Source organism: Malaclemys terrapin, chromosome 15 (assembly GCF_027887155.1).
Source record: "Malaclemys terrapin pileata isolate rMalTer1 chromosome 15, rMalTer1.hap1, whole genome shotgun sequence".
Taxonomy (NCBI): Eukaryota; Metazoa; Chordata; order Testudines; family Emydidae; genus Malaclemys; species Malaclemys terrapin.
The window spans coordinates 14,609,104-14,622,831 of record NC_071519.1 but is presented as its reverse complement, the minus strand read 5'-3'; the positions used below and the strand labels follow the sequence as shown (position 1 = coordinate 14,622,831).

Here is a 13,728-nt window from a genome sequence, read left to right as displayed (position 1 = left end):
TTGCCGGAACCCGGGTCAGTGCCGGGATTGGGGTCGGTGCCGGGATCGGGTCGGTGCCTGTGGGATCGGGTTCGATGAAGTCGAGTCGGTGCCGGTGGTATCGGGTCGGTGCCGGGAGGATCAGGTCTGTACTGGTGGGATCAGGTCGGTGCCGGAACCGGTGTCGGTGCCGGTGGGATCGGGTCGGTACCAGGATTGGGTCGGTGCCAGTGAATCGAGTCAGTGCCGGTATGGATCGGGTCGGTGCCGGTGGGATTGGGTCAGTGCCGGGATTGGGTTGGTACCAGGATCGAGTCGGTGCTGGTGAATCGAGTCAGTGCCGGTGGGATCGGGTCGGTGCCGGTGGATCGGGTCGGTGCCGGGGATTGGGTTGGTACCAGGATCAAGTCAGTGCTGGTGGAATCGAGTCAGTGCTGGTGGGATCGGGTCGATGGAATCAAGTCGATGCCGGGAGGATCAGGTCTGTACTGGTGGGATCGGGTCGGTGCCAGAACTGGGTCGGTGCCGGGATCGGGTCGGTGCCGGTGGGATCGGGTCGGTACCAGGATTGGGTCGGTGCCAGTGGAATCGAGTCAGTGCCGGTGGGATCGGGTCGGTGCCAGTGGGATCAGATCGGTACCAGTGGGATCGGGTCAGTGCCGGGATCGGGTCGGTGCTGGTGGAATCAGATCGGTACCAGTGGGATCGGGTCAGTGCGGGATCGGGTCGGTGGCAGTCCCAGGTTGGCCTGGGGGTACTAAAGCAGCGAGCGCCGTCCACCACCTGCAAAGTAAACATGGGAAGAAAATTCAGAGGTTGTGGGAGGATGGAAAATCCCCCCCCGCCCCCTGCCCTGTCCTGGGGGGCAGCCACATCGTTATGGATGTAACTGCACTAACGGGGGGGGGGGAGACGGGAAAGGTCCGCGGGGAGGGCAGGGACCCCCAGAAAGGAATCCCTGGGGATTTTGGGGGATGCGGCACTAGGGACACTCCCCCATTGTCCTGGCTCTGGGAGCCCCCCGATTCCTCTATCACCCCCCTGCCTCTCTGATACCCCCCCATTCTTCAGTGCCACAACCCCACCCCGCTCTGCTGCCCCCCAACTTCAGCACCACAACACCCCCCTGCTGCCCCCCTAACCTCGGCACCACGATCCCCCCTCTGCCTCCCCCTAACCTCGGCACCACAACCCCCCCACCCTCTGCTGCCCCCCTAACCTCAGCACCACGACCCCCCCTAACCTCGGCACCACAACCCCCCACACTCCCCAATGTGCCCGTCCCAGGACCCCCAGGTGCACTCGCCCCCACATACCTCGGCTACGATCCTGGACAAAGTCGGTGTCCCGTCATGGGCAGCATCTAGACCCCCATTGTACCAGCTCCACACCCCATCTCTGAGCCCCCCAGTGCCCTGCTACGCACCCCTATCTCTGCCCCCTGCACACCCCTACTCTGAGCCCCCCAGTTCCCCACTACGCACCCCTATCTCTGCCCCCTGCGCACCCCTATCTCTGAGCCCCCCAGTTCCCCACTACGCACCCCTATCTCTGCCCCCTTCGCACCCCTATCTCTGAGCCCCCCAGTTCCCCACTACGCACCCCTATCTCTGCCCCCTGCGCACCCCTATCTCTGAGCCCCCCAGTTCCCCGCTACGCACCCCTATCTCTGCCCAGCTCCGTGCCAGCTCTGCTGCCAAGCGGGCGTCGTAGAGAAATAAATGAAGTCCCAGGCGCTGGGGGGAGGCGGGGGGGGGGCAGGGGGGCCCAGGCCGCCGTGTGGTGACATTTGTGCTAAGTCGCAGTGTCAGCTTTGAACTTAATTCCCTCCAATGGGTTGGGGGGGTCGGGGAGGAGCGGGGGGCGCTGGGGTGGGCCGGGGGAGGGGGGGAGGGGGGAGCAGTCCTGGACAGTCAGCCCACGCTCCAGTGCTTGAAAAGGTCCCCCAGAGCCACTCAGGGCTGGGGACACGGGGGGGGGGGGCGGCACAGGGCGTGGGGGGGAGCAGAGGGGAGTGGGGGGTGTCTCCTCCTAGCCCCACTGCCCTTGGGCCCCCAAGTCCCCCCTCCAGGAGGCAGGGCCCTCCATACGTGATTGGAGGGAGCCTGCCCAGCCCCCTAGGCCCATGGGGGGGGGCAGGGTGGCGGGGAAGGAGCCGTGGGGGGGTGTGGGGACAGGGCTGGGCAGACCCGGGGATGCAGGTCGGGAGTGAGGGGCACCGGCACAAACTCCCCCCCCAACACACATACCCCCCCATCTCCTCTTTCCTGGGCTGGAGCCCCATGGAACAGCACCTGGGAGCGGAGTGGGGTCTACTGGGGGGGCTGGGAGCCAGGACTCCTGGGTTCTCTCCCCGGATCTGGGAGGGGAGTGGGGTCTAGTGGGTTGGGGGGGGCTGGGAGCCAGGACTCCTGGGTTCTCTCCCCGGCTCTGGGAGGGGAGTGGGGTCTAGTGGGTTGGGGGGGGGGCTGGGAGCCAGGACTCCTGGGTTCTCTCCCCGGCTCTGGGAGGGGAGTGGGGTCTAGTGGGTTGGGGGGGGGGCTGGTGGATTCCCCTGTGTCACTGGGGGGGGGGGGTCATTGCTGATACCAAGTGGGTTGGACCAGCCCCAGCCCCCCTCCCTCGCCCCCCCCGGCCCCATAGCTCCGTTGGGAGCTGTGGGGGGCAGCCTGAGGCTCCCCAAACCCGCCCCCTCTGTGACTCCCTCCCCCCCACAATGCCCCCCCATCTTCCCCAGCACCCCCATCTCCTTCATCCTGTACCATCCCCAGCACCGCCACTGCTCCAGCCCCCCCCCATTTCCCCTCCTCACGCCCCCCCCCCCCCGCCCAGCTGGGCAGCGCCGGCCGCGCTCCGATTCTTCGTAGCCCAGAGCCCCATCTCGCGTGTCTGACACCAGATCCTGCCTGGCAGCCCCCCATCCTCCCCCCGCCTGGCAGCCTCCTCCCCCCTCTGCCAGTCCCCCCCAGCTCTGTCCTCCCCCCTCTGCCAGCCCTCCCAGCCCAGCCTCCCTCCAGCCCCCTGCAGTCCCCAAACCTCACTCTCAGAGCCCCTCCATCCTAGGCTAGAAAAGGGGGTAAGTGACATCCCCTCCCCCCATGGGCAGCCCCCCCCCAAGAACCCCCCTGAAATCCCACAGCCCCCACCTTTGTCCCCCAGAAATGGGGCAGCCCGAACGCACGCCTCTGTGACCCCCTCCAGCTCTGCCCCACATCCCCCAGCTCTCTGAGCGCCGACACCCCACAGCTGTGGGGAGCTGGGGCAGCGGTGCTGTGGGGGGGGAGGCAGGGGAGGGGGGCTGTGGGGGGCAGTGCTAGAGGAGGCTGCGGAGCTGGGGGGCGGAGCTGGGGGAGGCCGGGGAGCTGGGGGGGCGGCGCTGGGGGAAGCTGGGGGGCGGCCCAGGGGGCAGGAGGTTAAGTACAAATCCATGTAGCTGAGACAATGTCAATTAAAAATGCAAAGCGAGCGAGTGGTGTGGGACTGGGGGGGGGGTTCGCAGTGTGGGGGGGACACGGGGGATGTGGGGCTCTGTCAGAGCCCATCCATCCACCGGGCCAGGGACCGGGCCAGGGCGGAGGATGGGACAGAGCAGGGGGACAGCGGGGGGACGGGGGGGGCATGTTTGGGTCCGTAATTCCCCCTCCCCAGCCAGCCGCCACATCCGGGTCCAGATGGAGCAGCTCCTGCTATGGGGACAAAGCCAATAATCCCCGCCCCCTGCCACAGGGAACCCCCTAAAGCACCACCCGGACGCCTGGGTTCGCCCTCGGCCTACCCGTCTGCTCACATCCTCCCCACGAAAGGCACAGGGCTTGGAGGGGCCCAGATACCCCCCTTCTTGAACCCTGACCTGTCAGGGACCCCCCTCCATCTTGCACCCGGGAGCCCCTCCCCTCAGCACTGGGGCCTCCCCCGAGCCCCCCGCAGCCCCCACCCCGGCCCCATCGGATCCGATTAGCACCGAGTCCTGACAGCAGCCTGATCTGGCTAATTGTGGCTGCCGAGCCGCTGTGCAAAGCGCCCGGGGGGGTGTCGGTTTAACCCCCCTCCCCTCGCCAGCCTGGACACCCCCCATTTTCCCAGCAGCCCCTGCGGATCCACCCCCCCCCCCATGGCCCAGATTCGGGGGGGGGGGAAGCTCCCTGATTTACAGAGCAGGGAAACCCAACCCCCAGACAGCTCTGAGGGGAGCAGTTCACAAACCCGGACGCCTGGGTTCTATTCCTCTTTGGTTCTCCCCCCCCCCCCAACTTGACCCATAGCAGAGCTGGGACAAATCTGGGCATCAAGAAATACAAGTGGCCAAGGGACAGGGCTGCGGGTCGGGAGTGGGGGGCACCGGTTGGGCTTGGGGGGCTGCGGGTCGAAGGGAGGGGCACCGGCCGGGCTGGGGGGCTGCGGGTCGGGAGTGAGGGGTACCGGCGGGGCTGGGGGGCTGCGGGTCGGGAGTGGGGGCACCGGCCGGGCTGGGAGGCTGCGGGTCGGGAGTGAGGGGCACCGGCCGGGCCGGGGGGAGGGGCAGGGGTGTCTGGGCTGTGACTCTGTGGCGGGCGCCCCTGGGATCCCGGATGACGGGGGGGGGGGCAGCTCCGCTCCGACGCTCTGGATCGGGCCGGGCCGCTCGACCGCCTCGCATCGAAGTGACACATTCGGGAGAAGGGGGCGGGGGGGGGGTCGCCTGACGCCACCTCGTGTTTGGCCTCTGCTCAGTCAGTGCGGCGTGCGGGGGGGGGGGGGGGGGTTTGAGCTGGCCTCCTGCAGCATCATCTGCCATTAGGGGAGAGCCTGCCGGTGCCCCCCACTCCCAACCCACAGCCCCCCAGCCTGGCCGGTGCCCCCCACTCCCAACCCACAGCCCCACAGCCCGGCCGGTGCCCCCCACTCCCAACCCGCAGCCCCCCAGCCCCGCCAGTGCCCCTCACTCCCAACCCACAGCCCCACAGCCCGGCCGGTGCCTCCCACTCCCGACCCACAGCCTCCCAGCCCTGCCGGTGCCCCTCACTCCCGTCCCGCAGCTCCCCAGCCCGGCCGGTGCCCCCCACTCCCGACCCGCAGCCCCCCAGCCCTGCCGGTGCCCCTCACTCCCGTCCCGCAGCTCCCCAGCCCGGCCGGTGCCCCCCACTCCCAACCCGCAGCCCCTGCCCCCCCAGCCCTGGGCTCCCTGCCCCATAGCTCGGGGCTGTACCCATCCCACGCCCCAGGCAGTAAATGACATACAGGCCTCAGGGGACACGGATCCTCTGGCTCCTCTCCAAGCCTCCTGGGGAGGGCTGGGCAGAAGTAGAACAGCTGGTGCCCCCCCCCATGGGCCAGGACCAGCCAGATGGGGAGAAGCCTCCAAGCTGGGAGCCTGGAATCCGTGTCATGCAGACACACGGGGGCGAGGGAACCCTGGGCTGGGCTAGCAGGGGCTGCGGGGTCGGGAGTGAGGGGCACCGGCAGGGCTGGGGCGGGGCAGGGCCAGGCTAGCAGGGGCTGCGGGTTGGGAGTGAGGGGCACCGGCAGAGCTGGGGGGAACCCTGGGCCGGGCTAGCAGGGGCTGCGGGTCGGGAGTGAGGTGCACCGGCAGGGCTGGGGCGGAGCAGGGCCAGGCTAGCAGGGGCTGCGGGTTGGGAGTGAGGGGCACCGGCAGAGCGGGGGGGGCAGGGCCGGGCGAGCGGGGGCTGTGGGTCGGGAGTGAGGGGGCACCGGCTGCGGGTCAGGGCACTGATATCTTGCAGAGATTCGTTAGCACCTGCCCAGAGTACGTGGGGTCTAATGACTCAGGGGTGGGACCTTTGGATCCGGACTCCGGGGTTCTCTCCTGCTCTGGCATGGGGGGGGGGCCCAGTGGTTAGAGCAGGACGGGGTGGGGGAGGTGCCCGAACTCCGGGGTTCTCTCCCTGGTTGTCGACGGGCAGTGGGCCGAGGTCTCTGGATACCAAACCCTGAACCTTGTTTAACAGAGTGTCCGGGGCCTGTTCCCACCTTTGACACTTTGGGCCCATGGAGCTAAGGCAGCCTGCCTCAGTTTCCCCTTTGCGCACAGCCCTGATCCTGGGGGCTCTGGGCCCCACATGGACAGTGGGTCCCGGGGGGGGTCAGGGGCCCAGCTCCCCTCCTGCCTCCCGCCCCACAGCTGCCCCAAAGCCCGACCCCCCAGCCACGCCCCAGCCCCCACACGCGGCACGTCACCAGCTGGGACAGGGAAGCTGGGGCGGTGCTGCCCCCTGGCGGGCGAAGGGAGAAACATTCCGCACAACCCAGAGACAAGCGGGGGCGGTGGGGGGGCTGACAGACAGAGGGAGGGGCGGGCGGATGGACTGACAGAGGAGGGGTGGGGGATGGATGGACGGACAGACGGACAGAGGGAGGGGTGGGCAGACAGAGACAGAGGGAGGGGTGGAGGGGATGGATGGACGGACAGACGGACAGAGGGAGGGGTGGGGGGTTGGATGGACAGACAGGGGGAGGGGTGGGCAGACAGAGACAGAGGGAGGGGTGGGGGATGGATGGACGGACAGACGGACAGAGGGAGGGGTGGGGGGTTGGATGGACAGACAGGGGGAGGGGTGGGCAGACAGAGACAGAGGGAGGGGTGGAGGGGATGGATGGACGGACAGACGGACAGAGGGAGGGGTGGAGGGGATGGATGGACGGACAGACGGACAGAGGGAGGGGTGGGGGGTTGGATGGACAGACAGGGGGAGGGGTGGGCAGACAGAGACAGAGGGAGGGGTGGAGGGGATGGATGGACGGACAGACGGACAGAGGGAGGGGTGGGGGATTGGGCCACCAGAGCGGGCCAGGGGGTAACTCCTCGCTCTGCTGCCCAAGGAGCGCCCGTCCGTCCCGCCGGCTGGGCGGCACAGGGGGGGGGCGGGCTGCCCCCCGGGGGGTACAGGGCTCTCTCGGGGGCCTGTCGCTGGCGGGGGGCAGCCGTGGGGCTGACCCTGGCGGAAGAACAGGACCCCTGGGGGTCTGGCCCATGGATGGGAGCCTCCCCGAGGCTGTTCCCAGGCTGCCCCCTGCCTCGTTCCCCTCCCTGCCCCATGGATCCTGTGTGAACCTGTCCAGCCCTCGGCCCGGGCCCCACCGTCCCTTGCCAGGGCCCAGGGGGAAACATTCCTGCCCCACGTAGGCCCCGAGAGATGGGGGTCGAGCCCCCCCCCTTTCGCTCAGCTGCCCCCTTCCCGGTTCAGCACCAGGATCCCAGCCGCGGGGGCCCCACGGCCGGCGGGCGGCTGGTGATGGACGGGGAGGGAGCTGGGGGGTGTGGATGGGCCCATGGGATGCCATAGGGAAGCTGTATGAATCCTGGTCAGCTTGGGTCAGAACCCATAAGCCCCATTCCCCTGCCCCCCACAGCCGCCCCGATCCCAACCCCCCGGCCTTGTCCTCCCCACAGGTCCCTGGTCCCCTAAGTGCTGCCCTCCAGACCTGGTATATCCCCTGCCCCCCACAGCTCAAACCCCATCCCTGCCTCCCATTCCCACAGACCCCCATCCCTGGCCCCTATTCCCCCAGGCCCCAAACCCCCATCCCCACAGACCCCCATCCCTGCCCCCCATCCCCACATATCCCCAGCCCTGCCCCCTATTCCCCCAGACCCCAAACCCCCATCCCCACAGACCCCCATCCCTGCCCCCCATCCCCACAGATCCCCATCCCTGCCCCCTATTCCCCCAGACCCCAAACCCCTATCCTCACAGACCCCCATCCGTGCCCCCTATTCCCCCTATTCCCCCAGACCCCAAACCCCCATCCCACAGACCCCCATCCCTGCCCCCTATTCCCCCAACCCCCATCCCCACCCCCTATTCCCACAGACCCCAAACCCCCAGCCCTGCCCCCATCCCCACAGAACTCCATCCCTGCCCCCCATTCCCACAGCCCCCCCCCCAGCCCTGCCCCCCCATTCCCTCCGATCCCGACCCCTCCCCACACGTGTCCCCCTTTTCCCGGGCCAGGAGTAAAACTTGCAGGAGATACTTTGTGTCAACGTGGCGCCGGGCAGCCAATCAGCGAGCGGCCTGGCCCCGTCCCCTTGGCGATACCGACCTCCGATTGGCCGCCCCGGGCCGGGGGCGTGGCTCCGTGGGGGCGGAGTTTCAAGGGTTGGGGGGAGCCGGGTCCCCCCATCGAAGACGGGAGCCGGGCGCGGCGCGTTGCGGAGCTGGGCGAGGTATGGGGGGGGCGAGTCTGGGGGACCCCCTGCGGGTGGGCGGGGTGTGGGGGGGCGAGTCTGGGGGACCCCCTGCGGGTGGGCGAGGTACGGGGGGGCTGGGTCCCGGGGACCCCCTGCGGGTGGGCGAGGTGTGGGGGGGGCTGGGTCCCGGGGACCCCCTGCGGGTGGGCGAGGTACGGGGGGGCTGGGTCCCGGGGACCCCCTGCGGGTGGGCGAGGTGTGGGGGGGCGAGTCTGGGGGACCCCCTGCGGGTGGGCGAGGTACGGGGGGGCTGGGTCCCGGGGACGCCCCTGCGGGTGGGCGAGGTACGGGGGGGGCTGGGTCCCGGGGACCCCCTGCAGGTGGGCGAGGTGTGGGGGGGCTGGGTCCCGGGGACCCACTGCGGGTGGGCGAGGTGTGGGGGGGCTGGGTCCCGGGGACCCCCTGCAGCTGGGCGAGGTGTGGGGGGGCTGGGTCCTGGGGACGCCCCTGCGGGTGGGTGAGGTGTGGGGGGGCTGGGTCCTGGGGACGCCCCTGTGGGTGAGTGAGGTGGGGGGGGGCTGGGTCCTGGGGGACCCCCTGCAGCTGGGCGAGGTGTGGGGGGGCTGGGTCCTGGGGACGCCCCTGCGGGTGGGTGAGGTGTGGGGGGGCTGGGTCCTGGGGACGCCCCTGTGGGTGAGTGAGGTGTGGGGGGGCTGGGTCCTGGGGGACCCCCTGCGGGTAGCAGGGGGCTGGCATACCCCCCGTGTCAATGGAGTCCCAGCCTCTTGATCCCCCACAAGAGGATTTTCCCCCCAGGCACCCTCTGCCCCCCAAGTAGGTGAGCTATGGGGCAGGGTGGCGAGGGGCTGTGGGGCAGGAGTCAGTGGGGTTCTATGGGGCAGACTGGTGGGAAGTGGGGGCAGGCGTCAGTGGGGGAGGGGCTGTGGGGCAGGGTGTCGAGATTCTGTGGGGCAGGCGTCAGTGCGGGGGACTGTGGGGCAGGCTGGTGGGAACTGGGGCAGGAGGGCGCTGCGGGTGCCAGACTGGCGCTAGGGCACGTGGCGGGGGGGCCCCACGGCCAGCGCAGACCCAGCCCCCTCCTGCCCCCCAGGGTTGCGGCGGGACGAGGATGCTGTGGGGCCGGGGGCTGCTGGTGCTGTGTCTGGGCCTGGCGCTGGCCAAGCCGCCCCCCGAGAAGCGGGACCGGGTGCACCACGGGCAGGAGCTGAGCGACCACCCGCACGACGACCGCCAGGGCTTCCAGTACGACCACGAGGCCTTCCTGGGCAAGGAGCAAGCCAAGACCTTCGACCAGCTCACGCCCGAGGAGAGCCGGGAGCGCCTGGGGTGAGCCAGAGAACCCCGGAGTCCGGGTCCCACCCGCCTCCCAGAGGTGGGAGAGAACCCAGGTGTCCTGGCTCCCAGCCCCGCCCCCCAGCTCTAACTACTAGACCCCACTGCCCTCCCAGAGCCAGGGAGAGAACCCAGGAGTCCTGGCTCCCAGCCCCCCCCAGCTCTAACCACCAGCCCCCACTCCCCTCCCAGACCCGGGGAGAGAACCCAGGAGTCCTGCTCCCAACCCCCGGCTCTAACCACTGCACCCCACACCCCTCCCAGAGCTGGGAGAGAACCCAGGACTCCTGGATTCTCTCCCTGTTTGTGGGACCCGTCCGTCCATTCTCTGTAGAGGGGCTGGGGGTGGGACCCAGGCGTCCAGCGCCCCCTGACGTACCCCCCCCCGGCAGGAAGATCGTGGATCGGATCGACCGGGACCGGGACGGCTTCGTGACCCAGGCCGAGCTGAAGGACTGGATCAAGCACACCCAGAACCGGTACATCTTCGAGAACGTGCAGAAGAACTGGCCGGACTACGACCGGGACGGCGACGGGCGCATCGCCTGGCCCGAGTTCAAGAACGCCACCTACGGCTACTACGAGGGTGAGGGGGGCCGGGGGCCTGCACCAGCGCCAGCCCCCCACGAGGGTCCTGCTCCGGCCACGCGAGACCCTGCCCGCCACAGCTCCCCGGGTTCTCTCCCTGGCCCTGGGAGGGGAGTGGGGGCTGGTGGTTAGAGCAGGGGGGTTGGGAGCCAGGACTCCTGGGTTCTCTCCCTGGCTCTGGGAGGGGAGTGGGGGCTGGTGGTTAGAGTAGGGGGACTGGGAGCCAGGACTCGTGGGTTCTCTCCCTGGCCCTGGGAGGGGAGTGGGGGCTGGTGGTTAGAGTAGGGGGGGTGCTAGGAGCCAGGACTCCTGGGTTCTCTCCCTGGCTCTGGGAGGGGAGTGGGGTCCACTGGTTAGAGCAGGGGGGGTGCTAGGAGCCAGGACTCCTGGGTTCTCTCCCTGGCTCTGGGAGGGGAGAGGAGGCTGATGAGTCAGAGCAGGGGGGGCTGGGAGCCAGGACTCCTGAGTTCTCTCCCTGGCTCTGGGAGGGACATGGGGGCTGCTGCCTGGAAGGTGAGATGCCCGGCCATAGGGAGGGGGAGCTACTGAGGGGTCAGGGTGACAGTGGGGGGGGAAATCAGGGGGGTGAGCAGGCTGTTATGCTGGGGGTGGGTCAGGCCCCATCTGGGATGGGAGAGGCAGTATGGAGGGGGCAAGGCCCTGCTATGGGGCAGAATAGGGCAGCCCTGAGAGAGGGACCCCCCAAACTCCCCTGAGCAGCTGGGTGGTGTCAATGTCGCCACCGTGTGGCTATCGTGGGAATAACCTGCCTGATGGGGGAGTTCTGAAGGCAACAGAACTGGGGCGGGGGCTGGGCTGGGAGCCAGGACTCCTGGGTTCCATCCCCAGGCTGGGGGCTCACAGCTCCACGCCCCCAGGGGAGGAGTTTGGTGACCTGGAGGACAAACAGTCCTACCGCAAGATGCTGGCGCGGGACGAGCGGCGCTTCAGGGCGGCCGACCGGGACGGAGACATGGTCGCTACGCGGGAGGAGTTCACCGCCTTCCTGCACCCCGAGGAGTTCGACTACATGAAGGACATCGTCGTCACGGTGAGGGGCCCGGACGCCTGGGTTCTCTCCCTGGCTCTGGGAGGGGAGTGGGGTCTAGTGGTTAGAGCTGGGGGGGCTGGGAGCCAGGACTCCTGGGTTCTCTCCCCGGCTCTGGGAGGGGAGTGGGGTCTGGTGGGTTAGAGCAGGGGGGGGCTGGGAGCCAGGACTCCTGGGTTCTCTCCCCAGCTCTGGGAGGGGAGGGGGGGGATCTAGTGGTTAGAGCAGGGAAGACTGGGAGCCAGGACTCCTGGGTTCCCATGGATGCATTCACTGCACCCCCCCATCCCCCAATTCCTGGCTGCAGCCAGGAACCCCTCAGCCCCAGGGAAGCTGAGGCTGGGAGAAGGGGGGGGTCAGTGTTCCCACAGCTGTTCCCATGATGCTCAGCACCTAATTCCTGCCCCCCCAGGAAACGATTGAAGACATTGACAAGAACGGGGACGGCTACGTGCAGGTGGACGAGTACATCGGTGAGTGGGGAGGCCGGGGGGGGGTCCCTGGGGGGAGGGTTGGAGACAGCGGGAGCTTGGCCTGGGAAGGGGTTCCAGGCCCTGAGTCTCTCCACACACACCCCCCCCTCCAGGCGACATGTACACCCCCGAGAGCGGCGAGCCGGAGCCCGACTGGGTGCAGAGCGAGCGGCAGCAGTTCCTGGATTTCCGGGACCTGGACCGGGACGGGCGGCTGGACCGGGCCGAGATCGGCCACTGGATTTTGCCCCAGGACTACGACCACCCCGAGGTGGAGGCCAAGCACCTGCTCTTCGAGTCCGACAAGGACAAGGTGAGTGGCGGGAGAGGGCGGGGCTCACCAGAGGTGGAGGGGGGAGCCAGGACCCCCCCACACTGTAACCGGCTCTGCCCCCCCAGGACGAGCGGCTGACGAAGCAGGAGATCCTCGACAACTGGAACATGTTCGTGGGCAGCCAAGCCACCAACTACGGGGAGGATCTGACCCGCAAACACGACGAGCTGTGACCAGGGGGGCCCGGGCCCCCCTGCCCCCCACAACGCCACTGCAAGGACCCTGGGGGGAGGGGACTTATTTATTGGGGGGCTATATGGATTTGGAGATGTGACATTTACTCTGACGTGTGGTAGGGCACGGACTAGAGGCTGGGGGCGAGGGGCTGGGAGCCAGGACTCCTGAGTTTTCCGCCACCCACCCCCCGCACCACTCTGGGGTTAGAGCGGAGGAAGGGCAGCACTCCTGGGTTCCATCCCCAGCTCCGCGTGCCCAGGGAGAGCCATTCCCTTCCCTGTGCCTCGGTTTACCTGTGGACTGCTGGCAGAATAGACCCCTCCCCCCCCCACCTGCACTGTAAAAAGCAACAGTATTAATACGGGGGGGGCTGATGGACACACACAAATCCCCACCCCCCCCAGTGACCAAGGTTTCTAGGCCTCGCCCCTCACGGGCGGAGTGGGGGGCACTAGCAAAATGGCCGCTGTGGCCGGGCACAGGAGCGGCTCCCCCACCCCCCCCCCCTGCAGCAGGCATTAGTTGCCAGCGAGTGGGCAGCGGGTGCAGGGATGGGGGGGATCGGGGCTGCTGGGGGGGGGGGGGTCTCAGAGCTGTACACGCACACGCTGCAATAAACAGGGTCCCCCCCACCTCTGCCAGGCTGGGTGTGCTGTGTTGGGGGGGGGCAGGGCCTTTCCTCATGGGGGGGCATGCACCAGCTCCCATCTGGCCCTTTTCCCTCTGGAGGGGCAGGGATTGGCTGGCTTAGGGGGGTGGCCCTAGGATGGAGAGGGGGCCCAGGGCCTTTCTGGCCCAAAGCACATGGGGGTGGCTCCTGTCTCAAACAGTCCCGCCCTGCCAGGGGGCAAATACCCCTTTTGAGGCCCCCCCCCCGCCCATTTTGATCCTGCGGGCGGGTTCTCCCCAGGGCCTCGGCCAGGCGCGGTGGGTCCCCGGGGCGGGGCAGAGGGCTGTGGGCTGCAGAGCCAGGCTGTGCCCCCGGGAGCTGGTGTGGGTGGGAGCTGTGGGCTGCGGGTGGCTTTGCTCTGCGGCCGGCTTTGCTCTGCGGCCTGCACTGGCTCTGGGGGGCCGAGCTGGGAATGGGGAAGACGACGGGAAGGCGGCGCTGCTCCCTGCCGGCTTCACTCCCACCTTCTCCCCAAAAATACCAGGACCGGCCCCCAGCGACGTTACCCCAGGCCAGAAAGGGGACGGGACGCAGATCGGGACAAGCCGCCCGACCGAGATCTTCTGACCAATCGGAATGAATTCAAGTCAGCGGGGCCGGGTGCTGCAAGAAACCTCAGAGCCACGGGGGGTGATAACGGATGACAAGAGGGTCCCGGGGGGGGCCAACGTGGTGCCCGTCTTTAGAAAGGGGCAAACTTGGGAGCTGGCGAAGTACCGAGCAGCCGGCAGCGTCCCAGCGTCCCGGCCCTGGGGGTGACCTACTCCTGGGGGATTCTGGGCCACTGCACGCGCAGAGCTCCTGGCCGGGGCGGCTTAGGCCATGGCTAGTTAATGACCGACGTCGAGCAGGGCCGGAGAGCAAGTGGGAGGCTGCAGAAGCGAGTGCCGGAGGGCGGGAGAGGGCGGGCGCCAGAGGGCAGGATGGCCGGAAGGCGGGCGCCGGAGGGGGGCAGAGCCGGAGGGCGAGTGGGGTGCC

At 68.9% G+C, this 13,728-nt stretch overlaps 2 protein-coding genes across 2 annotated transcripts in view; one reads left to right on the top strand and one right to left on the bottom strand.

Moving 5' to 3' along the window:
* LOC128823372 (protein Wnt-9b-like) overlaps window positions 1–8,100 on the bottom strand; it is a 55,218-nt gene extending 47,118 nt beyond the window's left edge. The window contains exon 1 of the mRNA XM_054005617.1: window positions 8,020–8,100. Coding sequence (XP_053861592.1) covers window positions 8,020–8,100 — 81 coding nt within the window. The remainder of the gene's footprint in view (window positions 1–8,019) is intronic.
* Window positions 8,065–12,652, top strand: RCN3 (reticulocalbin 3). Its single transcript, XM_054005330.1, has 7 exons — window positions 8,065–8,143; window positions 9,219–9,454; window positions 9,853–10,046; window positions 10,927–11,099; window positions 11,509–11,569; window positions 11,683–11,882; window positions 11,969–12,652. The coding sequence occupies exons 2-7, from the start codon at window positions 9,237–9,239 to the stop codon at window positions 12,074–12,076; spliced, it is 954 nt and encodes a 317-aa protein (XP_053861305.1). The 5' UTR covers window positions 8,065–8,143; window positions 9,219–9,236; the 3' UTR covers window positions 12,077–12,652.
* Window positions 12,653–13,728: the final 1,076 nt, after the last annotated feature.